This window comes from Cavia porcellus, unplaced genomic scaffold (assembly GCF_034190915.1).
Source record: "Cavia porcellus strain 051 isolate PalLab524CR breed Dunkin Hartley unplaced genomic scaffold, mCavPor4.1 scaffold_6, whole genome shotgun sequence".
NCBI lineage: Eukaryota > Metazoa > Chordata > Mammalia > Rodentia > Caviidae > Cavia > Cavia porcellus.
In genome coordinates, this window is record NW_026947489.1 from 57,857,902 (window position 1) to 57,882,931 (window position 25,030).

Sequence of the window (25,030 nt, forward strand, 5' to 3'; positions counted from 1 at the left end):
GTACTAGTGTACTAAGCCTATAGGCCAGGCCCCAGTTGGTATAAGCCCTATGTGACTCTACAGAACAGAACTGAAGATAAAGGGCATTTATTCCAAATGTCCTCATGGTAATATTTAAGGTATACTAATAAAGTCACTAATCTCCTTCATTATCTGTTGATCACTGATTAATATTTGACTATGCTTTGATACAAAAATCACATCTCATGCCTGCTTTACTGAGAGACTAAAGTTGAGGATAAAGGAAACACATCAAAGTAGCAGACTGGATAGTACTTAATATTTTTAAAGAAACAAAAAATCTTAATAGACAAACTGTCAATTGTCAATTCAAGAGAGTTTCACTTGACTCAAAGATCTAGTTACCATTAACTGTGTGAACCAACTGCAAAAACTGTCTTTACAACAACTTATATGAAAAGTTAATTTAGCTGACAATTTCCTAAACCTCATAATAACCATAAAAGGACTAGCCTCCAGCTCTAACACACTAGACAGCTGAAACACAAGCTTACCAGAGAGGAGAAGGCAATCTTTGTCAATACCTTCCGGCAGCTTATTCTTCTGCTGCTCTTCAGTGTGGATGACTTGAACTGTCACAAATAACAAATTATTTGGTCTATAGCAAGGAGTCAGAATTGCACTAACATTGTTTACACAACAATAAACATTGCCCTCAAAACAATATGAATGAGAGTTTTACCTTACCACAAAATACCAATTTCCAGCATAAGCATAAAACATATGTATTACTAAGTGGCATATAAAGATAAGATTAGGAATTTATATATGCATAGTAGGATTTAATGTAACTATTTAATCTTCCTCACACAGCATCTTTGTGAAGTTTTCTGTTGTTATAATGGCAGTATTGAGAATTAAACTCTGGGCTTTCATATTGTACTATATCCCTATACTACTATTTTTATATATTTTTTTTTTTCATTTTTGAGACAAGGTCTTGCTAAGTCACTAAATTGTACAGATTGAGCTCAAACTAGGTAATCTTCTGCCTCACTACCATAGCCTCCCTTGTAGCTGGGATCACGGGTGCAAGCCACTGTGCCCAGAGAAGTAAAACTATTATCAATGAGTTGTTAAATATGGACCTAGCACATTTCAAAAAACCCAAGACCTTTAAACTATATAATTTAACAACTTCACATATAATATCACACTTTCAAATAAGCCCATGATTTACTAGTTTTACCTCAAATGTCTTATTAATTCTAGATCTTCAAGTACAATAAGAGCTATTATCAATACTATAAAAATCCAATTGAAGTATCACTGAAATTATCCTCAACTGGACTACTGATATGGTCTAATACAATAAAATTTTCATTATCTCAGCATGAAACACCCCAAAGTTACCAAAAACTCATAATTGGCATATGTAAGAACTAAAAAAAAGCTGTATGGCTTTTGCAATGACAATCACTTGATCATTAAATACAGTACATGCTTATGATTAAATCTGTATAACTAATGCTGAACTGTCAGTATACACAGTACATGATATTTTTCCTATTAATTTGTGCCTAAGACTATCTTTCTAACTTTAAGCAGTTTCCAAAGTAACCATATCCTGGCCAACTTTTACTTATGTGCTCAACTTTTAGTATGTATATGCATATTCATTATATACATTGGCCTCAAAAATAGACTATATGCATCAACACAAGCATCTTACCATCTGGATCAATTCCAGGTACGGACTCCTGATCACTGACATCTTTATTAACTCCTTGCTCCAGAAATACCATTTGCTCTTCAGTTCCTCCAACTTCCATTTCATTATTAGAATCTTAGGAGAAAATTATTAATTCTTTAGCTCAGAAATTTTTTGTTTTGTTAACTAAGTCAGCAATTATAGTCTTGTTCTGGTAAGAGTAAATTATCAGAAATGACAAGTTCTTCTTAAGATTTTTCTATTTTAAACCAGGTATTTACATGTTTAAAACATGAAAACTGCAACGTATTGAAATGCAACTGTCAACTAAGTATGTATCTTACAGGCTGGGGTAGTAGCTCACTGGCAAACAAGACCTGGGTTTGATCTCTACCATATTCAAAAGAACAGCCCAAAAAATTTACTTTTCACCAACTAGAATGATTCCAGGTATAGACTCCTGATCATGGTGGACACTTTTATTAACTCTTTGTTCCAGACTAATGTATACTGGGGGGGGGGGGGGGGAGACAGAGAGAGAGAGAGAGAGAGAGAGAGAGTGTGTGTGTTTTATTTAATGTAACTGGTTTTCGCTACATGTATGTACAGTACTGCTGGGAACTGAATGCAAGGCCTCAGAAATGCTAGCCAAGAGTTCTACCACTGAGCTATAGCCCCCATTCTTTTTCCATTTTATTTTCAAACAGGGCCTTGCTAAATTGTCCAGGCTGATTTCAGACATGAAGTCCTCCTGCCTCAACTTTCCATGTAGCAAGAACTACTGGCATGCACCACCATTTTCGTATTTTAAAAGCTTATTCATTCCACTAACGTATACCAATGGTATTGTGGAAATGGAAATGTCAGTAATAAAGATGCTTATATTTGAACCTTCTGTAGGTGATAAAACAGGACTTTTATAAAGGTTACCAATGACAAAATGCAATACAAAATAATATGGTCACCCCCTAAGAATCTTGCTATTGTGTTTATAACAACATGATACAATCAAAAGTACTGATTGTACCTAAATGAAATTTGGGGTTCAAGAGGTGACAATAAACATTTAAACAGGGTGTTCGAAAACAAACCTTGTTTAGAGCAAGATAACCCAGATTATGAAGAACAAACATGACAGCCCCATAGCTGAGGAGCTGCTAGCCCAAGCAGCACAGAGAAGAAAAGCACACCAAACTAGGAACTCAAGCAGTAAAAAAAAAAAAAAAAGACATCGGAAAGATGATGGTTTTGACCTTAACCATCACTAAGACAGTGAACACACTTAAAGGTATAGAAACTAAGAATAAGATGGGATCAGATACACAGAATTACTCCTAAGTAATATGCTGTTAACTAGCTGGTACATGTTTATAGTAAGAAAACAAAAATAAAAATTCCCAACTTACCTGTAGCAGGTTCAGCCATCTCCATTTCATCACCTGGCTGTAATGGGTCCATCTCAGCTCCTAAGTGTTTACAATACATGCAAATATACTCTTCCTTGAGCTGAGAATCCAGTTCATGATCTGTTGGTTTGTCACATTCTAAGTGAACCCATCTGCAGTAATAAGTATATTTAAATAAAATTTTCTAATTTAAAGTCAAAGTTAGTATCTACGGAAAGGAGAGACAACTGCTAGAAAACTGGAAAATAAAAGGATTTGGCAACTGGCAAAAGTTTTCAAAAGGAACCTGGCATTAGTTGATGTTCTTAGAGGTACTGACATATTTTTACTTCCATATTTTTAAATACTCTCCTCTTTTCCTTCTTAATGCTCATTTCTGGTGAGATGTGATGATGTTAAGTCCCAAGATATGATAGAATAAATGATCATGTGGATTAAGGGCAAATAAATGAAGTAACTGTGTCTTCTTACCTCTTGCATATATTACAATGGAGCATGTCCTTCTGCAATTCTGGATGGTAGCACTTTCCACAGAAAGGACACAGATTATCCTGCTGTTGGTAACAAGCATCACATACCAGGCAACTATGATGCCACTGAGAACTAGATCGTGTGCCACACTCTACACATATTCTGCAATTCTAAACATCAGGAAAAATAAAAACAAGAAACAGTGTATCTGTAATTACAGTCTGGTGCAAATTTTTTAAAAAATCAATAAAATACCTGTGGATTATACTTTAAGGTTTAATTTTCTTGAGGCCAATTAAAGGTATGTGCTTTTGAAAAAGCAATTTGTTTTGAATGATGTCTGACCACACAAAATTTGCACTAAGACTTCCATGAAAATTTTAATGGGGGAATTGATCCAGGAAAATATTAACATGATAGAAAGAAACCAAAAACATCACACCCCAAACTTGCAAATAAACCATATGCCAAAATCAGGAAGGAGATCTTACAGAATACATCTGTTTAATCCACTACTGCAGAAATCAGGATGCTGCTGTTGTAGTTGCTGTTGTAGTATTTACATTGGCTTCTTAATAGCTTAGAATCTAAAACGAAGATCTCTTGCTAACAAAAAAGTATGATCCTCTTAATGAGACTTGGTATTTCAAATTGTGAAAGTAGTAACTCCACATCAAAATTCGATGACAGGTCTTTATACTGCTTTGAATAGAAAATGATTCTACCTGAGCCACAGTGGAAATGATTATAAAGTACAAAGCCTTACTAAGATCCCTCAAACTCTTTTCTGTGCCTGGTTCACTAGCCTGCTTAAAAATCACAAACACAAGGTTGATAAAGAGAAAACTAGCAAAACCATCAATTAATCTGTTAGTCTTATAGTTACAAAATGGACAGACACACTAATAGAAAAATTCTAAATCAAACAATATCAAACAGACTCTATTATCACATCAAGAAAACAAAACGCTCACTGGGGCATATAAAAGAAGTATAAGAATATATAATTATCACAAAAATGAGAAAAGAAAAAATGGTAAAAAAAACTTTTGTAAATAAGATGGTGGAGGGAGGTTAAAAGGAGAACAGGGAAATGAGAAAAAAAATGGAGTTGTCATACACAGGTACAATTTCCCTATGATCACATTGATCATTATGTACACCTAAAATGTACCATTAAATACAATTTTTTTTAAAAAAAGAAAAATCTATTAAGAAATGCAAGGATTGGGGTGGAAATTTAGCTCAGTGGCCTAAGCACCTGCTTGGCAAACCTGAGGTTATGAGTTCAATCCCAGGACCACCAAAAAAAAAAAAAAAAAAAAGAAAGAAAAAAGAAATGCAAGGATGTCTATTAATAAAATTTAAAATATTAAAAAGTGTAGGATACAAAAAAAAGACAAATGGCCTGGGAATTAGCTCAGCAGCATAAGTGCCTGCCTTGCAAGCCCATGGTTGTGAGTTAGATCCCCGGTACCAAAAAAAAAAAAAGTCTAAGAAAAAATATCCAACAGCAGTATATAAAATTATGCAAAAGGCAGCAGAATTCACACACAAATGATAGTTAAGAAATATAAGAAAATTCCATTCATAACAGTAACAAAATAGAGGCATAAACTTATGAAATGTTCAAAATCTACATGACAAAAAAAGTACACACCATTCTAAAAAGACACAAAACTAGATAAACAAATGCAAAGACATTCATTGGTCTTAGTTAGGGAGTCTTATTTGAGATGTCAGTTCTCCTTAATAAATTTAAGGTGATCCCAACAGAAATGGAAATGGTATTTTTAATGGAACTAGATAAATTGATCATAAAGTTCTTGTATGAAAATAATACGTAAGAATAGCTACAAAAAGCTCTAAAGGGGGTCCAACATCACCAGATGCATACCCTCAATACTTAAAACAGTAAGGGTGCATCACTAAATGGATCAACAAAACAGAAAATTCCAACCACATACAAAATTCTAGTCTGGACTCTCAAGTTTCTGGGCAAAGACAGTCTTTTTTAATGAATGGATTTTTGCAAACTAAATAAAGATATAGCATGGAAAAAGATATACCATGTACAAGTATCAACTTCAAGTGGATCAGAGCTATAAATACAGTAATATCTTGGTTCATGAACACTTCTGTTTGCAAACAATTTGATTCACAAACAAAAGCATTTGGCAAAATTTTGTTTCCGTTAGCAAACTCCACATCAGGTATAAACACGACTATGGCACTCTACCCCCAAATCATGAAACAATTTAAGTCTATAAATCGAGCAAGTACTATATATAAACAATGCAAATGTTTGAAGAGAATAATAACTGCTGTATAATCTTGAAAACGCAGAGAAAAAAAGCCTCTAACTATGACTCAAAAATCTAGAAGCAACTAGGCATGCTAGTACACTCCAATTTAATCCACCACTTGCAAGGCTGAGGCAGGATCATGAGGTCTAGGCCAGCCTAGAACACAGCAAGTTCATGACCAGATGACTACATAATGAGAATCTGTGTGGAAAAAAATCCAGTTGCTATAAATATTAGTCAATCTGACTACATAAACTTCTGCATGGCAAAAATAATAAAGACAAAGGCCAAATTTTTAAAAATTACATCATATAACATATAAAGTGTTATATACACTTAATTTTAATTGATCTGTTAGTCTTACAGTTACAAAATGGACAGACATAGAAAATTTAAATCAAATGTTTCCTGGGAAGGAAAACACCTAACTCTGCAGTAACAGTTGCAACATGGAAAAAGAATTCACAAAAAAGATAAAAACTGATGCTTAATCCTATAAAAAAGTTACCAACTTCCCTCAAAAGAAATGAAGGTTAAAACTATGTTGAAAGTGAAAATACAGGCTGAGGTGTTACACTCAGCAGCATAACTGCTTGCCTGGCAAGTGCAAGGTCCTGAGTTCAATCCCTGGTACCAAAAAGGAAAAGTGAAAATACGAAGGCTAGATGAAAATACTGTGCTGATGTACATTGACAAAGTTGACAACTCTGCATTATGAAAGACTATCCCTATTATAAAGAAATACACACCGAAATATTTTAAAAAGGATTTCGTGTGCATAACTTGCTGTTAAATAGGAGTGGGTAAGAATAGATTACAGTGGTCCCTTAGTTCATGAACTTAATTCTTTGCATGATTCTGGTCACAAATTGAATCAAATTCAACATGCTCAACATTGAACTTATGGGGAAATTCGATTCGGTTTGTAACCAGTATCAGGGAAAGAATTAAGTTCATGACCTGAGGTACCACCGGAGTAGATACTGACACACTGGAAGAGAAGACATGCATAATGACAATTTAAAGAACTGTCAATGGCAGCATCAAAAAATCCTATCAATAACTGAACCTAGATAACTGGCATCATGGGCATGGTTTTTATTCTTCTAACTTGTAAAGTTTAAATTCTTTTCAAATTAAAAAAACTAATACACATTATACTAAACTCAGGAATTCTTTGTGTGTGTGCAGGGATTGAACTCATGATGTTACACACACCAGGCAGGAGCTTTTACCACTGAGCTAATCCCCAGCCCCAAATATGGGAATTCTTGTAACAAGGGCAAAGCAAATGATGGCCAAACAATGATGGTACACAGCAAAGACCTAGCTGTGATGGCAATGCTTTTAGAGCTATTAGTGATGCAAAAAGCCAGCAGCAGCACATGTGCAACAGGTTCACCACTGCCCCAGAGGATGGCACCCACTCTGGCTCACTAGGGAGCATCCCATCTAGACTGGCACTGGTCAGGGCATACCTTCTTCCCCAGTATCTCCAGCCCCTGCTGTCACACAGTGTAAGTAAGCCCTTGAGTGCTTAATTAATGAATGACATGGACTCCAGAGAACCATGAGAGAAATTACAGGAAGAGGGCATCCTTCACACAGCTACAGGAGGGACTTTCCTACGCAAAATCCTAAGTTATACGAGTATTCACTATGTCAAGCATTATGCAGGCCACTTTATATACCTCATCACACAAGCTCCAATACCTTTCAGAAGTATTAATATTCTATATACTGACTTAGGAAAATCTAGTAACTTCCCAAAGAAGGGTATTTAGTAAATGAAAAAAGCTAGAATTTTCCTGAACAGCCCAAGCACTTACCCACTACATTATATATTACTGGCTACATTAAAAGAATTTAAAAAGCATCCAATAGTATTCTCAGCAATACTGTGTAGTACAATTCTGTCATTTTGAAAGAATAGCAGACTATTAGCAATGAACAAAATTAAACAAAAGAAGTCAGAGAACAAGCTGAGAAAGACATGAAGAATTCTACAGAAAGTTTCCAAGATAATGAAAAGCATAAGATTATGAATTAAGAACAAGAAACAATCTATTAAGCGGTTATTACGTTATTATTAGAGTATAAGGAACGTTAAGATTTTGTAAAAAGACAAGTACTATATTTAAAACAAAACAGCAGCAACAAAAACATTCTTCCAGTCCTTTAAATGAGTTTGACAATGGTGAACACAACCAGGGCACAAATTAAACAGTGTAGGACCACGTTAGTAGCTAGATTCTGAAAGGAAGCCCAAAAAATTAAAAATAAAGACTCAAAGTCTTCAGGCAGATAAAAAGAAACATAGTGAAGTAAATAGCTTTTAAAATTCGTATTTTTATCCATAAGCTGAACAGCTCTTGATAAAATGATTTTAGAGTAAAAGTTCCTATGGAAGTTTGAAGGGGACACTTTCTCAGAAATGGGTTTCAGAAAACTGGAAAGATTTTTTTTTAAAGTAAGCAAAACCATGACTCCATTGAAAGTGAAGTTGGGATTAGCAGAGGAAATACAGTTTTTTTGCAGAAGAATATGATCAGGTTTATGGTCTACACGCATTTAACCAAGTTAAAAGAAGAGTGAAAAAAAGGAAAAGTGTTTGCAATGGGTAGGGGAAGGAGAGAAAATTTGTATTTTCAACATTTATAACAACTCACATTCATAAAGATCTGAACTACAAATCAATGCAGGAAGTTAAAGGAACAGAAAACCTGAAAATTAAAGAATCTTTTGCCTTAACCTAGCCAAGCACTTCAATCACAATCAATAATCTAACAGCTCTGTTAAACTTTCAAATGACACAGAAGGAACCAAAGTTAAAAGATATTAAAAGAGCTTATGTGGTCATATTGCCAGGTGAAGCAAAGGAAAGAAGGGGCCAGCTACAGAGGAGAAAGAGTGGTTTTGTAGTGATAAAAAGCAGAAGCTAGGGCCAGGAGTTTAGCTCAGCAGTGTGAGCGCCTGCCTGGCAAGCGCAAGGTATTTAGTTAGTTCCCCAGTACCCCCCACTGCAAAAAAAGCACAAGCTGAGTGCAGTAGTATATGTCTCTAATTCCAACACTCTGGGAGACTCAGACAAGAGGATCTCAATTTCATACTGAGCCTACAAAATTTAGCAAGGCCTTGTTCAAAACAAAATTTCAGAAAAGTTGAGACATATCAGTGTGAAACTACTGAATTCAGTCCCAAGTACCATTTGAAATTTTTTTTAAAAGCACAATATATTAACACTGTCTTTGTCTTCTTACTAAGTTGCAGCGACAAAAATAAATGGGTGGGGGGAATAAGGAAAGAAACAATTACAGAAGTTTTATCAATTTTTAGATCAATTTAACACATCAAATATTATTAAAGCTGGGATGGTAGCGCACGCCTGTATCCCGGCACTAGGGAGGCTGAGGCAGTTGAATCACTGAGATTTCCGGGCTAGCCTAAAGTGTACAGCAAAGCCTTGTCCGAAAGGCCAAAAATTTTTTTTAAAAATTTTAAAAGACTAAAAACACTTTCATCGACCAGTGAAATAACCATTTTTTAAAAACAAATTATTTTTTAAAAGTCAATATTTCAAGTATCAAAATAATTGTTTTGGGCAAGGGATTTAGCTCAGTGGCATAAGCGCTTTCCTTGACGTGCTCGGTTGGGAATTTGATCCCCAGGATCAAAAAAACCCTATATAGGGTAAATTTTCTAAATGAAATTAAATCCAGAATTAATATCTTTCCATATGTCCATAAAATTACAAATACAAAGAAAAAAGTTACATAGTACACTTGGAACCAAAGTTACAAAGGTCAATTTACAGTCTTAAAAAAATCCATAGGAAAAGGAAGATTAATTTTCAACTTCATATTTCAGAAAGTAAAAAGCAAGCAGAGATGAAACATACATTCAGTGAACACATAAGTATCAATATACCAATCTCCCCACAGTAAGTGCTCCTCAGCTCCTCTTTGAGAGAACAGCAGCACCTCTCACTAGGACAGGGACACTACTGAAGTCTCCCAGGCCAGCTTTCTTCATTCAGCTCCCGCAGGCTCCGCCTCCCCGCGCCACACGTGAGCACAGTTACTGGAGGGCTCTGGTTTCCTCAGGTGAGATGATCCTAAGGCTAAAAACTCCCATCATGGGGTCGCAGCTCGAAACTGGAACAGGCTGCGTGTGCCTTAGAGTCAACAGGCCGCTTCCAGCACCAGGTGCCTGTCCTCCTGCCTGAGAGGGCACAGATGAGAACTTTTCCGCATCACCCCTACCCATCCTCAGGACCTGCAGCTATGTCAACCACCTTGCCAAAAAGGCGCATGCAGGGCAGTTCTACAGAGAAAGGCCAGGCCCGGGTCTGGCCACCAGGACGCTAGGCCTCTCTAGCTCCAGAGGAAGAGAGGCAGGACCCCCAAGGCCTGCTGCGGCAGGGTAGGCTCCAGCAGTTTAAGAGGTAGAAGTCAGGGAAGCCTAAGGAATAGAGGAGGATGCCAAGAACATGACACCTGCAGCAGTCAACATAAGGGTCGACCAAGGCCTGGGGCAGACATATACTGTATTCTAGGAGCAAGTCTCTGTGCACTGGGACAAGAATGTGAGGCTGCAGGGAGAACATAGATTTTGGAGAACTGTTTTCTGTGATCCTGAAATTTTTCATAGCAATACTAGTATCAAAATACAAAATTTAACTGACCATCAGTGTAGATTTTGAAATCTGCACTTAACACTTGTATTTATTATGTAGTCTCAAGTGCTGTCAGAAATGGAAGGTTTCCACATAGTAAGATCATGGGGGAGGGAGATGACAAAAACGCAGATGTTTGAATAGCACAAGAATATGCATCCCAGCATCATAAACCACAAAGCACACAGGTAAATCCAGAAAGCAAGTTGAGTGTTCCTGGTCTCATACATATAATTGATAATAGCATACCAGTAAGTTACAATGAGGAACTTAAGTATTTTAGAAACACCTAGATTGATGCCCCACTTATAAATTTCATTGGTGCCACAATGGTGAGTCTGTAAATATAGGCTTTACGAAGCCGGGTGACATTTTATTAAATGTAATGTTCAAAAACCATTTATTGGCACTATCAGGCCTGGTTAACCTGAACTAGTGAAAAAGGGCATGGCATTTTTACATAACAAAATACAATAGTATTTTTACACAAAACCTACAAAAGACCCTCCCCTTTGGCTTAGTGGTAAAGTACCTTGGCTAATACTTAGAGCACAATCTCCAGCACCTCTAGAAAAAAAGGCTTTCTCTACAGCATTACTAAAGAAAAATCTTAAGCACTGAAGTAGACCTGAGAAAACACCTTTTCATTAAATCCAATCTCAGCAACTTAGGTTCAAAGTAAAATTATTTGTTAGGTTAGATCAATATATATTAATTCATTTTTTTACTTTATAAATGCCATTTGGCACTCTTTTTAAAAAATTACTGAAGTCAACAACAGGGAGAATCTAGAGTCCTGAGTTTGTTGGAGCCTACAATCTCATTGAAATGAAAACTAAACAAATAATGTGCTTCCATAGTTCAGAGGAGAAAACCTTTGTTACTCAAATAAATATACATACCATGATGCCACAAAAAAACAGCACAATCTGATATACTAAGTAATAAAGGGGGGAGGGGGGGAATCACTCTATACCATCCAAATCTCAAACCCAAGAACTTCACACGGCATCTAACAAACATCTGAATCAATAATTACTTACTTAAAATTACCACAGGCTTATCATCCCAGCACTTGGAGGCTGAGACAAGAGGATCACTGCAAGTTCAAGACCAGCTTGGGTTACAAAGTGAGCTCAAAGCCAGCCTGAACTGCATAGCAAGATCCTGTCTCAAAAAGAACCACCCCCCGCCACCCCGCGCAAAGTACCAGAGGGGGAGAAGAGCCCAAAAGTTCCACACATGATTCCATATACTTAATGCATGTGTACATATAAGTATATACTAACATAGTTATATATAGCTATAAAATAACTATAAGGAACCTAAGAGTTATTCCATCTAATAACAATGTCTCATGTGTAAAACCCTGGGATTCAATCTCCAGTGCTAAATAAAAAAGAAACATCTTTTATCCCCCAATTATTGTAATATTTCTATCAGTGTCCACATATTTTAGAAGTTTTTGGGGAAGAATGATAAATAATGCACAATTAATTTTGTTTATGAAGCACCAAAAAAATGTTAATTAAAAGGTCACAGCATCTTTTAATAACAGTCAAAACTGTAAACAACTCATGTTTACCAACAGATGATTTAATAAACTGTGGCATCTACATCACATGTAATAAAAAGAATCCTGATGATATGTGCAATGAAATGTACAAACCTCAAAAAAACTGAGTAAAATAAGCCAGATTTTAAAAAAGTATATATACCATATGATAGCATTTATACAAAATGCGGATGTGAACACTAATGTTTAGCAAGAAAAAGACTCCTAGGAAAACCACAGAAAGGTGTCAATAACTAGGAAGAAGAGATCCCCGACAGCATTAAGACATTTTGGGGATGATGTCAAGTCTCATTACACTGAACAGGATCATACTTTCATGTGTCAAATTTAGGCTTTAAATATGCACAGTTTGTTGTGTATCAACTACACACCAATAAAGCTGTTTTTTTTAAAGCTGATGGTAATGTATAGATTTGAATAGGTATCTGATTTGCTCTTTATATAGAGGGTGGGTTTCTTAAAACAAAACAAAACAAAAAAACAACTTACTTTGCATTTCCAGCCATTGGTTGGTACTGATTTCATAACTGGTTGAAGACAAAAAGTATGATACCCTTTGTCACACGTATCACACACTAGCATCTTGCTATCTTCTCCCGATTGTCTAAAAAATAAGATAGCATTAATGATGCCTTAAACTTATATTTTGGAATGTAAGTATACATGAAAAGAATCAGTTGTAGCAACTTCACAGTTCGTATATTCCTCGGTGTCCGCTTTGTCTCTGCATAGACAATGCAGGGGTAACCCCTACCAAAAAAACCTAAAGAATTATCCTTAAAAGATCATCTGTGGTTAACTTGCTTTAGTCATCTGAGGATTCCCCTAAATGTGGATAGATTAGGACAAGATGAGTAACTTTTTCTCCAGGCCAAACCTATGGAACACGATACAAGTCACCCCATTATTAGCCAAGCATTCAGGTTTAATTGCAGTATTGGTATCCTGAGATAAACAAGTGGGTTTTGGGTTACAGTTTTGGCACTCAGTTTCTAAAAAGTTCACCACCACTCATCTATACTTTTCAAATGGCTAATATCCATCTTTTGAGGAGGGAAGGAGCTGAAACTGCTAAGTGATAATGTGTCAAAAGGAACATATCCTGGTACTGAAAACAGGAATGACATTGTCCTCTTTAACAAAAGAATCCAATTTGGCATGGGATCTGTATTTATACTCAGGCTACTGCTGTCTAGCTGTAGGACCGCTTATCAATTTGGACTAAAGATGAGTTTCAGGTATAAAATAGGAACGATCAGCAAAGATTTCTGTAAAAACTAAGTATGTCAGTTGAAGAATTTAGACTATTTTTAAGTAGTAAGTGTTAAATTGTATGCATGAATAAAAATAATCTTGTTAAGAATTACAGTTGAAAACCTGGAGCATTCTCTTAACACTCTTTGCACCCCCACCCCGTGCCACAACATGATCACTGTCTCAATTCTTGGCAATTAACCGCTCTCTAAACTAAGAAGTTAATTCAACAAGAGGGAAAAGAAATGGGATATGTAGGGGTTAAGTCAGTTATACTCAGTTCAACAATTCTACATGTGAAGTTCCATGTTACATATCTTTAGCTACATGGAAAGCCTTGGAAGACAAGCACTCTATTCAAGTTCTCTTAAGTTCTTCCCAAGAAGCTGAGTGCAAATATACGGTACTGAATAAAAAGTTGTTGATATTTTACTTAATTTTTACCAAAATAGGAAGGTAAAGGGTCTGATTTATTCTAAGACATAGATGCTCAGTGCTATTACATTAAATAACCAATAAAACATTGATCATGGCAATGCAGGTTATAGTTTCCTCCTCATTATAAAAATTCTCAATTTATAAACAGGTTTAAAATTGCTGAAGATGCTGGTAACATCCTCAAATTATTGCTCTCATTAGAGAATTATCCTAGTGAGGGGTCAGAGAAGACCTGGAAAAAAGATTAAGGGATGGAACGCAGCAAATAGGAAAAGATAACAGTATGACAAATGTTTAATGCCACACAATACTTCTTTTAAAATTATGTTAACTACAACAATTACGTTAACCTACACTGGAGGTAACTGTCTTTCAGATACATTCAAAGATTTTATTACAATAATAGTCTTAATAGAAACTTTTCTTCCTGCAATAGAAATTCAAACATTTTGAGGGACTTCAACTCTCGCAATTAATTTCTATAGTCAGAACTTCATTTTAAGGTTGGTATGCTGGCACACTCTTGTATTCCCAGCACTGGGGAGGCTGAGGCACGAGGATTGTTACAAGTTCGAGACTATTCTAGGCTACAAAATGGGCCCAAGGCCAGCCTGAACTGCACAGTGAGACCCTGTCTCAAAATCACCCCTCCAAATCATTTTGCTCTTAAATCTCCTCCCCAATTCCTCTCAAGAAAAACTTTTTTGTTTAAATTATTAACATCACTTATTTACAAACTGTTGGCACATTTAAATTTTTAAACAACCATAGGAATTTACATCACTAAAATTAGCTTTGTTTACACACCTGTTTCAAAATAATAGAAGATTTAAGGGAGGAAGTGAGTTTAGTCGCAAAACAAAAGAAGTTTTTATCATATTATATAAAGCTTACACACCTAGTGACAAAGTCCCTCCCTCTTAAACTAAATACACACCTCTGAGTTGAAAATAAAACTTACTTGCAGTTCTGGCACACTTTGCACTCAGGACATTGCCAACCTGCACGTTTTAATGGAGTGACCGCTATATCCAGGCACATTCCATGATAGTGCTGACCACAAGTAGTACAAAAGAACTGATCTAAGAGGTCTCCCGGGCTGTCGCACACTGCACAGTTTGCATCTTCCTTTGCTACAATTAACAGCAAAACAATGAAATTGTTGCATAAGAATTTAATATTTTTCTGACTTAATAGTTTAAAAATCAAAGGAAATTTGCATAATAAACCTTTCAGATGTTTGAAGTTACCCATATCTAACTGACATTCAGTCAGAATAAGATCTCTATCAAAATACTGTAGTATATTTAGTCTAAATTTAACCATATTAAAATTAATCGTGTAGTTCTGCAATTATTTGTGTCTATATCTACTTGAGACCATAAGCAATTCTTTCTTTCTCTAGTACCAAGGATAATACCATGCATTTAGTTAATGTTTAATACATACTTGCTGTAAAGAAGCAAACAAGGAGGGGAAAAAACCTCAGATGCTTGCAATGTAAAAATAAATGATTTATTTGAATTCAGTATTCAGAAATTACAATATAACAGACAAAATTAAGAAATATTAATGCTAGTGAGATTTAAATGCTTAACTATAAACATATTATTCAAATTGACTAAGAGTACTTTTTTTTTAAATACTGGAAAATGATTTACATAAGAGTACACTAAAGACAGAAGCAACATACGGATACATGAATATAATATTTAATACACTACTCCTCTACTCACACTGATTTCCTGTTGTAAAAGGGTAAAAATTCACATTCTTATAGATACTATCTATTCCTAAATGACAATTAAAAGGAAAGATGCTTCTAGTATTTCTATTACTATCAAACACACACACAAAAAAATGTAAAAATAAACGTATCACTTCGCCCAATCCCAGTTAATTACAGTTATATTACAAGAAGAAAATCTGTGTGTTCTAAGCTCATACCAATTTTGCTTAACAGAAATGTGTTACATCTAAAATATATCACAAAGCAGAAGGATCTCTTCCCAACCCTGTGTGGTTTAAGGTTTGCTCAGTCCTATTTACTCCTCTGTAACTAAAGCATTTCCTACCTTTTCTTTCTCATCAAGCATCTTGAAAAATAGTAGTAATAAATTTCATTCACTTGTGCCAAGAACCAACAAACTTTTACTGCACAGGGCTGGATATTAAAATATTCAGGCCTTATAAGCCTTTCAGTCTCTCTAGTATGGACTTTTTGTTATTATTTACAAACCTTTGAAAATGTAGACAGCATTGGTAGCTTAACGGCAGTTAATAATATAGCAGCCATGATTCGTTCTCTGTTATTTGGTTCTGAATACCCTGTAATACTTTCATTCTCTTGAATGGTTTTATACTATGTTGTTTGTTTGATACTATCGTATATGAAGTTATGCTCAACTATTTCAAAGAAAGAGACATGGTAGTTACTGTTTGGGTTGTCTTATGGTAGAATGCTGTGTTGCTTATTGTTCTGATCTTATCTGCTTGATGTCCTCTTTTGTCTTAATCTCTTTAAAATAAAATTTTTAAAAAGGTAGTTAAAAAAAAAAAAGTCTTGACTCACTAACGCCTATCACTGACCTGAACCTACTTTAATGGGGCTGCAAACTGCCACCTGAACTCCAGCCCGTACTTTTAAGAGCCTGCTTTATTTGTACTTAGCACCCCCTTATTTAAATTTTCATTCCTTCGCAACTCACTCCTCACTTCTTCGGCTTCCCATTTCTTGGTCTCATTCTCCTTTTTTGGCTTCTGTATCTCTGCTGATATAATCCTTATAACTGCTGAAGTCTGCCAAAAATTCATCTTGCTTCTTCTTTTCTAATGCCCTAATTTTCCTCTGTAAACACTATGATTCTGACCTCTGGATTACTAGCCCAGTCTTCTTTGGTAAACCCTAAACCTTTATTTTTAAATATCATTGAAGCTAAATAGTCAGATTTTCTAAAAATATATTAACAACTCTAAAATGAAACTTAAAAATTCTTCCTTTTCCCTCAACAGAATGGGTAAAAAGGTATTATTCCTGACTTCTCCTTCCTCCAACACATCTGCCCAGGTATCAATTCTTACTTGTTAAACTTTATATAATCATCATTTTTCCTTGTTTTTCTCAATTCTGTCCATCACATACTGGCTTAATAATTACAGTATCTTCTAAAAAGAATCATCCCAATTTAAGATCAGAACCACTCACTATGTCCTCATCATAGCAAGTAGCCTGTTACATCCCTAACACAACCTTCCCTTCACAGTCTCTGCTCTTACCCATTCTGTCCCCTCTGCTGGAAATGCTAGCCTATCCTTCCACTTCAACCCACTGCAAAGCCTTCAGCGTGCCCACTCAAACACATTTCCTGCAGATCTATCATCACACCAAAGCACTCACCCTGGCGGCTGAGAATTTCTTTTCCCCATTTGGGTGGAAGAAATTTCTCTTACATAATCAACTTAAAACACTACTATGAGACTTTGGAAGGAAAGAGACTTTATCTTCTCCACTTTTTGTAGCTCCAACTGCTTAGCACAAATCAATGTTTTTTTACTCCTAAAATCACTTTTAACTGGCTCTTTAACTGGCAGGCATCAAAATTAAATCATGAATCTAAAAGTAGTAGTCTTAAAGCCATTTTGGTTTTTGATAGAAAGGACATACTAAAAGACAGTACCAGTATTTTCACCCTTTCAAGCTGTGACATTTAGAAATGAACAATAATTTTTACCCAGAAAATATTAAAAATTAAGGAAAGCACATTAATTACAGATACTCAGCTTACCTTTCTATTACAGTTTTCCAGAATGAATGTCTAAAGTGCTCGTGTAAAGCTTCCTGGGTCTGCTATTCTACCACTTCAACTTGCAGCTACCAGCAACATGTAGCTATTGGGCATCTGCAATATGACTAATCCAAACTGAAATGTACACTACATATAAAATATATTCTGGCCTCCAAAGGCTTAAAAAAAAAGTATCTCAAAACTTTCTGTATAGTGATTACATGTTGAAATACCAGTACCTTGCATAGCAGGGGTTAAAATATATTAATAAAATTTCATGTCAAATATTCACATTTTTAACATGACTTTGAGAAAAATTTTAATTACTTATGTAGCTCACATTACACTTCCCTTTCACAGAGTAATTCTATACAACAAAACCAACTCTGGAATAAGACAACATTCTATACCATGTGACAATTATCACTTTTTAAGTTTCTGGCAATTCCTTATAGACAGACAATCTTGTTTTTAATTACCACAGGACACCAGTAATAAAAAATGTGTTACATCCAGTACAAAAACCATTTACTATATGTTATGTAGCAAATAGCAAAAAGAGCACTGTGCAAAGCAATGATGTTGGTTCCAACCTCTTCCCTGGTATGGGAGCAAATACATGCAGAGATATTACAACAGTCTTCTTGAAGTCATATATATGATGATGTTACTAGATAGCTTTGATGTTATGCCAGAGGGAAAAAAGCATATGTGTATTATATACATTACACAATATATATGATACACCTATATGTCTGTACACTGCAGATTTATTAGGACAGCAATAATCAAGCAACTAAGAGGAAGTTTAAGCAGTTGGAAAAGAGGGAAATGGAGAAGCAAAAACAAAAGCTATTTTAGAGAGGGCAAGAGTAAAATCCAAGTCTACCTGGCTCCAAAGATCATACTTTTTACTACCTACTAATCAATACTGACTCATAAACAAATTTCACTACTAATCAGTGAAAGGAAAGAATACCTGAGTATACACAAAAAGTAGAAAGCAAAAGTGCCAGCAGAGGCAGAGAGGATACAAAAAGCCAAATGAAGCAGGGGGAGCAAGGTTCTTATGTAGAAGAAAAGTGAAAAAACAGAAGGATAAACTTTGAAGATGCTCATTTCCTAAGTGACAGCTGTGGAAAACGAAGAGAAAAAGGAAAAGACAAACACTGAACTTAAATTTAAAGGGGGCTTATCAGAGATTCTTAAATTTGCTCAACTTGGAAGATGATACTCTGTGCTTAAGGAAGTCAGAACAGCATAAAAGAGTAAGCACTAGTGAAGAGCAATCGAGATCAAACTGCTGTCATACAGAACCAATTGAAGAAAGACAAAATCAGCACACTTTTGTAAAGCAATTAACCTAGATGAAGCACAATGCTAGGTAATTTCCATTAATTACTATCATTTAATCATTGTAATGCTGAAATTTAAGATATACGCATTTTAAAAACATTTAAAAAAAAAAAATACCTTGCGCCATGACCTACAATTAAAATAGAAAGTACTGCTGGAGGCAGCAGTGTAGTCGATCTGCAATAATCTTTAAATCATATGCTTGGATTAAGACAGATGGCCCAAAAGCATTGAATTTAACTGCATAATTTAAGGTCCCCAAGGAACAGAATTTATTTAACTGCACACTGGTTTTACATTCCTGGCTTAGTTTAAGGGTTGTTATAAACAATAGCCCACAGAATATGTTTACACTAACAGGCAGCTACCTTTAAAGACATTTTCTACTACAACATGTAGTGTTAACTTATCCTCTAGTCTCAGTACCAAATGAGTTCTTGTTGTATGTACTGAGAATTAGGTACATACTTATATTTCCTTCTTGGTGTTGTTGGTTTCTAGAAAGGTTTAGTGAAATTTGTGGTTTGTAACCCAAAGTACAAACTACTTCGGATTATTAGTCCTACCATTACTTACATTTACCTAATCTGTATTTCCCATGGCCAAATACCCTTGCATTAGTCTTATTTTATCCTATTGTTCATGTATTTTTAAGAATCACCATAAGTTTATTTTAGACTCAAACAATGAGTAGTTTCAGTGTGTATTTTAATTGTAGGCTGCCAACATAAAACTTTCACAAACTGCATGATAAATGAGAGCAAATCATCTCACCTCATTGATACAGTTCATTATGTTACAAACTGATTTATGATCTCTGATGTAATGGTGGATATTCATTATAAGAACACAGTCATCAGCAGAAAGCAATAGTGCATTAGCCATTATTGGCTAACATTAGAAACATATGTGCATCGAAGTTTGCATGTTTTTTACTGAAGTCTAAAGCATCACTGAATCTAAATGGCTGAATAAAATTCATATTTACACACACATGCACGCAAACACACACACAGACTTATTTTTATTTGGTAGGCAAAACGTATCACTCTACCCAAGATATAATCAACTCTGATGACTCATCTTTGTTTACACACGAAGTGAAAAAATTCACGATATACACAACAGTTATTCTGCATGAGTGTTCTTTTACTTCCACATTTTACAGTGTGTACTCAAAAGCATTTTTTGAATTCTAAATCTTTTATTTATTAGTCTAAATATAACACGAAATTTCAGTTGACTTTACCTATAACTTAAGCTTCAGTAGTGAAAAAGGGGATACTATTACATTTGTGGACACAAAGTAGTTTTAACTGAACATAAAATTAAACTATAAAATAAAGATAAAAAATAATAGTATAGTCTAACTGTGTTTGAAATTACTTGTAGATTAAGTCTACAGTAGCTATATTAATATTTCATAGATCTCGACTAAAGACAGAAATAAAAAGCGTTTGTCAATATTATTAAGGAAGAGGTAAAAGCTAGCAATTAAGTAAGAGGCAACATTAAAAAAAAGACAATAAAATATGGAGATTTCCTAGTGAAACTAAAAATTTACTAGGTAAAATAAGGCCTCAAAACATATATACACATTAGAAGTCCATACAGTGAAAAACATTAGCTTTGTTTTGTGATAAAACAATAACAAGTTTTACTTCTCTGTACGACACAGAATTCACACATTTAAACATTTTCAATGAACTGTAAGTTTATTAAATACTATTGGGAAAAGAAAAAAAACGCACCACTGCAGATTACACACAACCAATATAGATGGTTTCAAAATTTAAAAAGGATTACAGAGATCTGTATCACACTGTTAAGGCCATCAGTGTGCAGGAGTTCAGTAAGTATTTAATGTTCCTGTAATAGATATCTTGAAATAATATTGGAGAAAGTCAGCTTTGAACTTTCTCATTAGACGCTATTCTTTTTAAAAGACATGGAATACTACTTAGCCTCTTAATAAATTGCTTTATAATACATATTGGAAATAATGCTTATTCAATTTGTATTTCTACAGTGTTTCAAACAATTTTTTAAATAAGAGTATAAAACCTACAAGCTCTCTCTGAATTTCTGAGTTAGCAACTTCTTGGAATTAATTTCAAAGAAGCTGTTGATAACAAATTTCCCTTAAAGGACCTATGGCAAAGATCCCAGTCTATTAGGATTATGAACATCATACTTTAATACCAGCAGAACACCAGGCAATTTACATATATTATTTTAAGTAAATGCAATGACAACAGTTTCAAAATATATTTAAAGTAAACTTACATCTTTCAGGAGCTTGGTCAATGTGTTCTGGACAAAGAAGGAAGAAGTGACTGAAGTCCTGAAAGGTACCAGCTCCCGCAGCACAAGGATAATGGTACATCTGGGTACATTTCTCTTCACAGCATTTGATAGTGGCTCCAAGATGCTTACAAAATGCACATCGCTGGAAGGAGATAAAGGACAGATACCTCTTCACAAAACCTTAAAAAGAAACATTTGAACATAGGCCCTGGGTGCTATTAAAAACAAACAAACAAAAAAAAACTTGTCATTTTTACCTCACTAGCAAAACTGATTTGAACCTCCACATGAAGAATCAGTTAGCCAGGCATGGTAGCGCATGCCTATAATTCTAGCACTCAGGAATGTGAGGCAGGAGAATCACTGTGAGTTCAAGGCCATGCTGGGCTACTAAGCAAGTTCAGGGCCAACCTAAACTACATAGTGAGACCCTGTCAAAAAAAGACAAACAGATAAACGGACAGATGGAAGGAAGGAAGGAAGGAAGGAAGGAAGGAAGGAAGGAATCCCTCAAAAACTAGAACAGTTAAAACCAATAAAATCTAAGGTACTCAAGTTCATTGCTTTATATACTACCAACTCATCCTTCCATTCAAACTAAAAATGTAGCACTTTTTTCTATCAAGTCTATCAAAAGTATACAACTAAAGGTCTGCTGTGAGTTCAAGGCCAGCATGACCCCTTCTCAAAAATAAACAATTACAAAGCTAATTAACAATACTTGGGGATAAAGAGGATAAAGGAAATCACTGCTAATGGTGTACCAATTAAATGATGTATTTGAATCAACACCTTAAAAACACAGGTAGCATTTCGTATTTTTCTCTTTCTTAATCACTGCAGAAAAAAAGATAAGAAAGAGAAGAAAAAGTAATATAAAGCAGATTTTTGAAATCAATCCAAAAACACGCGGTAGGGGGCAAGCAAGGGAGGGAAAACTCATTACCAGTTGCCTTGGTTACTCTTCTCCCCTTGTTGGGACAAAACACCCCACACCGAAAATGAAGGAAGGAAAGGTTTATTCAGCTCACTGTCTGTGTAAGTTTCAGTCCACAGTCAGCTGGCTCCAAGGCAGGATGGCCTGGCACTGGGCCAACACTTCAAGGCAGCAGCCAGAGCCAAAAAAGGAGGTAACAAGCCTCTTCTCCCTTACACTATACATAGGCTACTCTCTTCCACCCCACCCCAGTCCAGAGTAGCAGTCCCAAAATCTCTGTGACCTCCTCTTGCACAGGATATTTTACAAAGTAAGGATCCTGGCTCCCTGCTGAGTCTCTCAGTTAAACTTCTAAACTTCTCCAGTGGATATAATACATCAACCATAATACCAATTTTAAGAGTGAAACAGTTTAACTCCCTCAAAGTTTAACTACACTAACACAAAAGTAGTCTCAAAAATAAATCTATAATAATAACAAAACAGATCTACCAATGTTCAGAGCTGAATAAAATTTGTGTCATGAAACAAGAATAAGAAATCCAAGGATATATCAAAACTCAATGAGTTATCAAGTAACTATTTTATAACAAATATAGCAACAGTTTGAGGCTAGTTATTCAAAATATCATACATAAGTAAGCTTTCCACACTCCAAAACTGTAAATTTAACCAACCAATTCTTATTATTAATCCCTGGGATTATTGCAAAATACAGTAATAAACAACACAGGGAGAGCAGAAAGGTAAATAACAGGGAAAGTTGATCATAAAGTACAGACCTATTTGCCCAAATACTTTTAGAAGGAGGAAAATAAGTAAAATTATAGTAACAGAAATTATTCCAAAAGTAAATTTATAAAGTAACCTAATAACATAAACTAACACTTCTTAAATATAATCCCTATTTAACAGATGAGAGACATACCATACAGAGCCCTGACGTCTAATACACTGACTTCTGAATTCCTACAGAAATATCCGGGTTTGTTGGTACATACATATAACCCCAGCAATAGCACCTCAAATTTGAGTCCAGCCTAGCTAATTTAGCATAAACTTGTCTCAAAATAAAAAATTTTAGCTGAGTCACCCATAATCCCAGCACTTGGGAAGTTAAGGCAGAAAGATAGCCATGAGTTTAAGGCAAGGCTGGATAACACAGAGGGGGGGGGGCAGTAGCGCCTGGGAATGTAGCTCATTGTGAAGGTCCTATCCTGGGTTCAATCTCTCATACTGGTGTGGGGAGTGCTGCTTAGCCTTAATCTCTGTCACAATTACTCCCTAAAAATGGTAAAGATCAGCTTCAGATTAAAACATGCCACATCAAGAAACACTGGCAAAACTGTAACAAGGACACAGGAAAATTTTTGGTAGCCTCACAAAAGAAAAAGAAAGATTATTTCCAAAGACAGAGAGATTGGGCATTAGCAATACTAAATAAAAGAAAATCTTCCAAGGTCTATAAAAATATTATTTGACATTTAATGCTGGTTAAACTAACAAACATTCAGTTCATGGTCAACAAATACAGACAGATTACATTCTTATTCTCTTTTAATAGAGAAGTATACAAAAACATACTTTTATTCACATGTACCTCATATATAATACATACACTTTTATATATGCATGCGTAGTGAATACATACACAAGACACAATGACACACACAACTCAAAAATAAAGAGCTGGAGAGGGCCTATCCAAAATATACAGCCATGGAGGTCTGGGGGGTTTAGCTCAGCTGCATAAGCGCCTGCCTTGCAAGCAGGTAGTCGTGAGTTCGATCCCTGGTACTGATAAAAACGAAAAAAACCAAAAAAAAAAAAAAAACCAAAAAAAAAAAAAAAAAAAAAAAAAAAACCACCAAAATATACAGCCAGGTGTGGTGGCACACATCAATAATCCCAGCACTTGGGAGGCTGAGATAGGTAGACTGCTGCAAGTTGGAGTCCAGTCTAGGCTATAAAATGAATTCAAGCTCAGCATGAAAGGATAGTGAGATTCTATCTCAAAATAAAACAAAATATGCAAGTATGCTAATGCTGATAGCAAAGTAAAGAGAATGCAAATTAAAAAATGGTAAACAGATCAATAACAGAGTTCATATATGTCAGTCATATGCTATAGCATAAAATCAACAGAAGAAAAAATAGTTATTAAAGTTTATGAACCTATTTATCCATATATAAAAGTAAAACTGAATAAAAACACAAGCAAAAACTGGACTGTGACACACCTCTCAAAAATCAAGCTATTAAGCAGATATGAAACAGAAATAAAGAACTTAATACAACTGTATGCCAGAAACAAAACACACAGTCTATTGAAATGTAACCAAGAACCACGCTGCGTCCGGGAGGTGTACAACAAGAAGCCAATCTGTCCTTCCCATAAATCACACAAGGAAGGCAGGGGCCCACGAAGAGAGGAGCCGGTTTGTCTCTCCCATGAACTGACTGGCATACAGGCAGCCCCTCCAAGCCCCTGAGCAATAGGTTGGTTCAGAGGATAGGCTGAGTTGATAGTAACTGTGGTACAAAAACAACTAAATGCATGTAATGTTGTTGTTGTTGTTATTTTGCATTGTTTGACTGACTTTGCAGGCCCAAGGCCAGCTGTCTGAGCATCTACTAGGATAACAGTATACAATATAGCAAATAGGGGGATTTCCTTCTGTCTTGTTTTTGAAATCCAATATTGTTCTCACTGTTTAGTTTTGTTCCAATTTATTGTTTTATTTGATGTTGTTTTAATTGGTTTTATTCAGTTTTGTTTTATTTGATTTTATCATGTCTGATGGTAATGGACAACTGCAGTAAACATAACAAGAGGTATTACAGTAA

General features: G+C 35.3%; 1 protein-coding gene across 21 annotated transcripts in view; it reads right to left on the reverse strand.

The window, feature by feature from the left end:
- Kmt2c (lysine methyltransferase 2C) overlaps positions 1-25,030 on the reverse strand; it is a 239,306-nt gene that overhangs the window by 89,503 nt on the left and 124,773 nt on the right. For all 21 annotated transcript variants that reach the window (XM_063250791.1, XM_063250795.1, XM_063250781.1 and 18 more), the window contains 7 exons: positions 21,226-21,388; positions 14,760-14,931; positions 12,596-12,710; positions 3,550-3,719; positions 3,079-3,230; positions 1,694-1,807; positions 516-593 (listed from right to left, as the gene is read on the reverse strand). In XM_063250791.1, the coding sequence (XP_063106861.1) occupies positions 516-593; positions 1,694-1,807; positions 3,079-3,230; positions 3,550-3,719; positions 12,596-12,710; positions 14,760-14,931; positions 21,226-21,388 (964 nt within the window). The remainder of the gene's footprint in view (positions 1-515; positions 594-1,693; positions 1,808-3,078; positions 3,231-3,549; positions 3,720-12,595; positions 12,711-14,759; positions 14,932-21,225; positions 21,389-25,030) is intronic.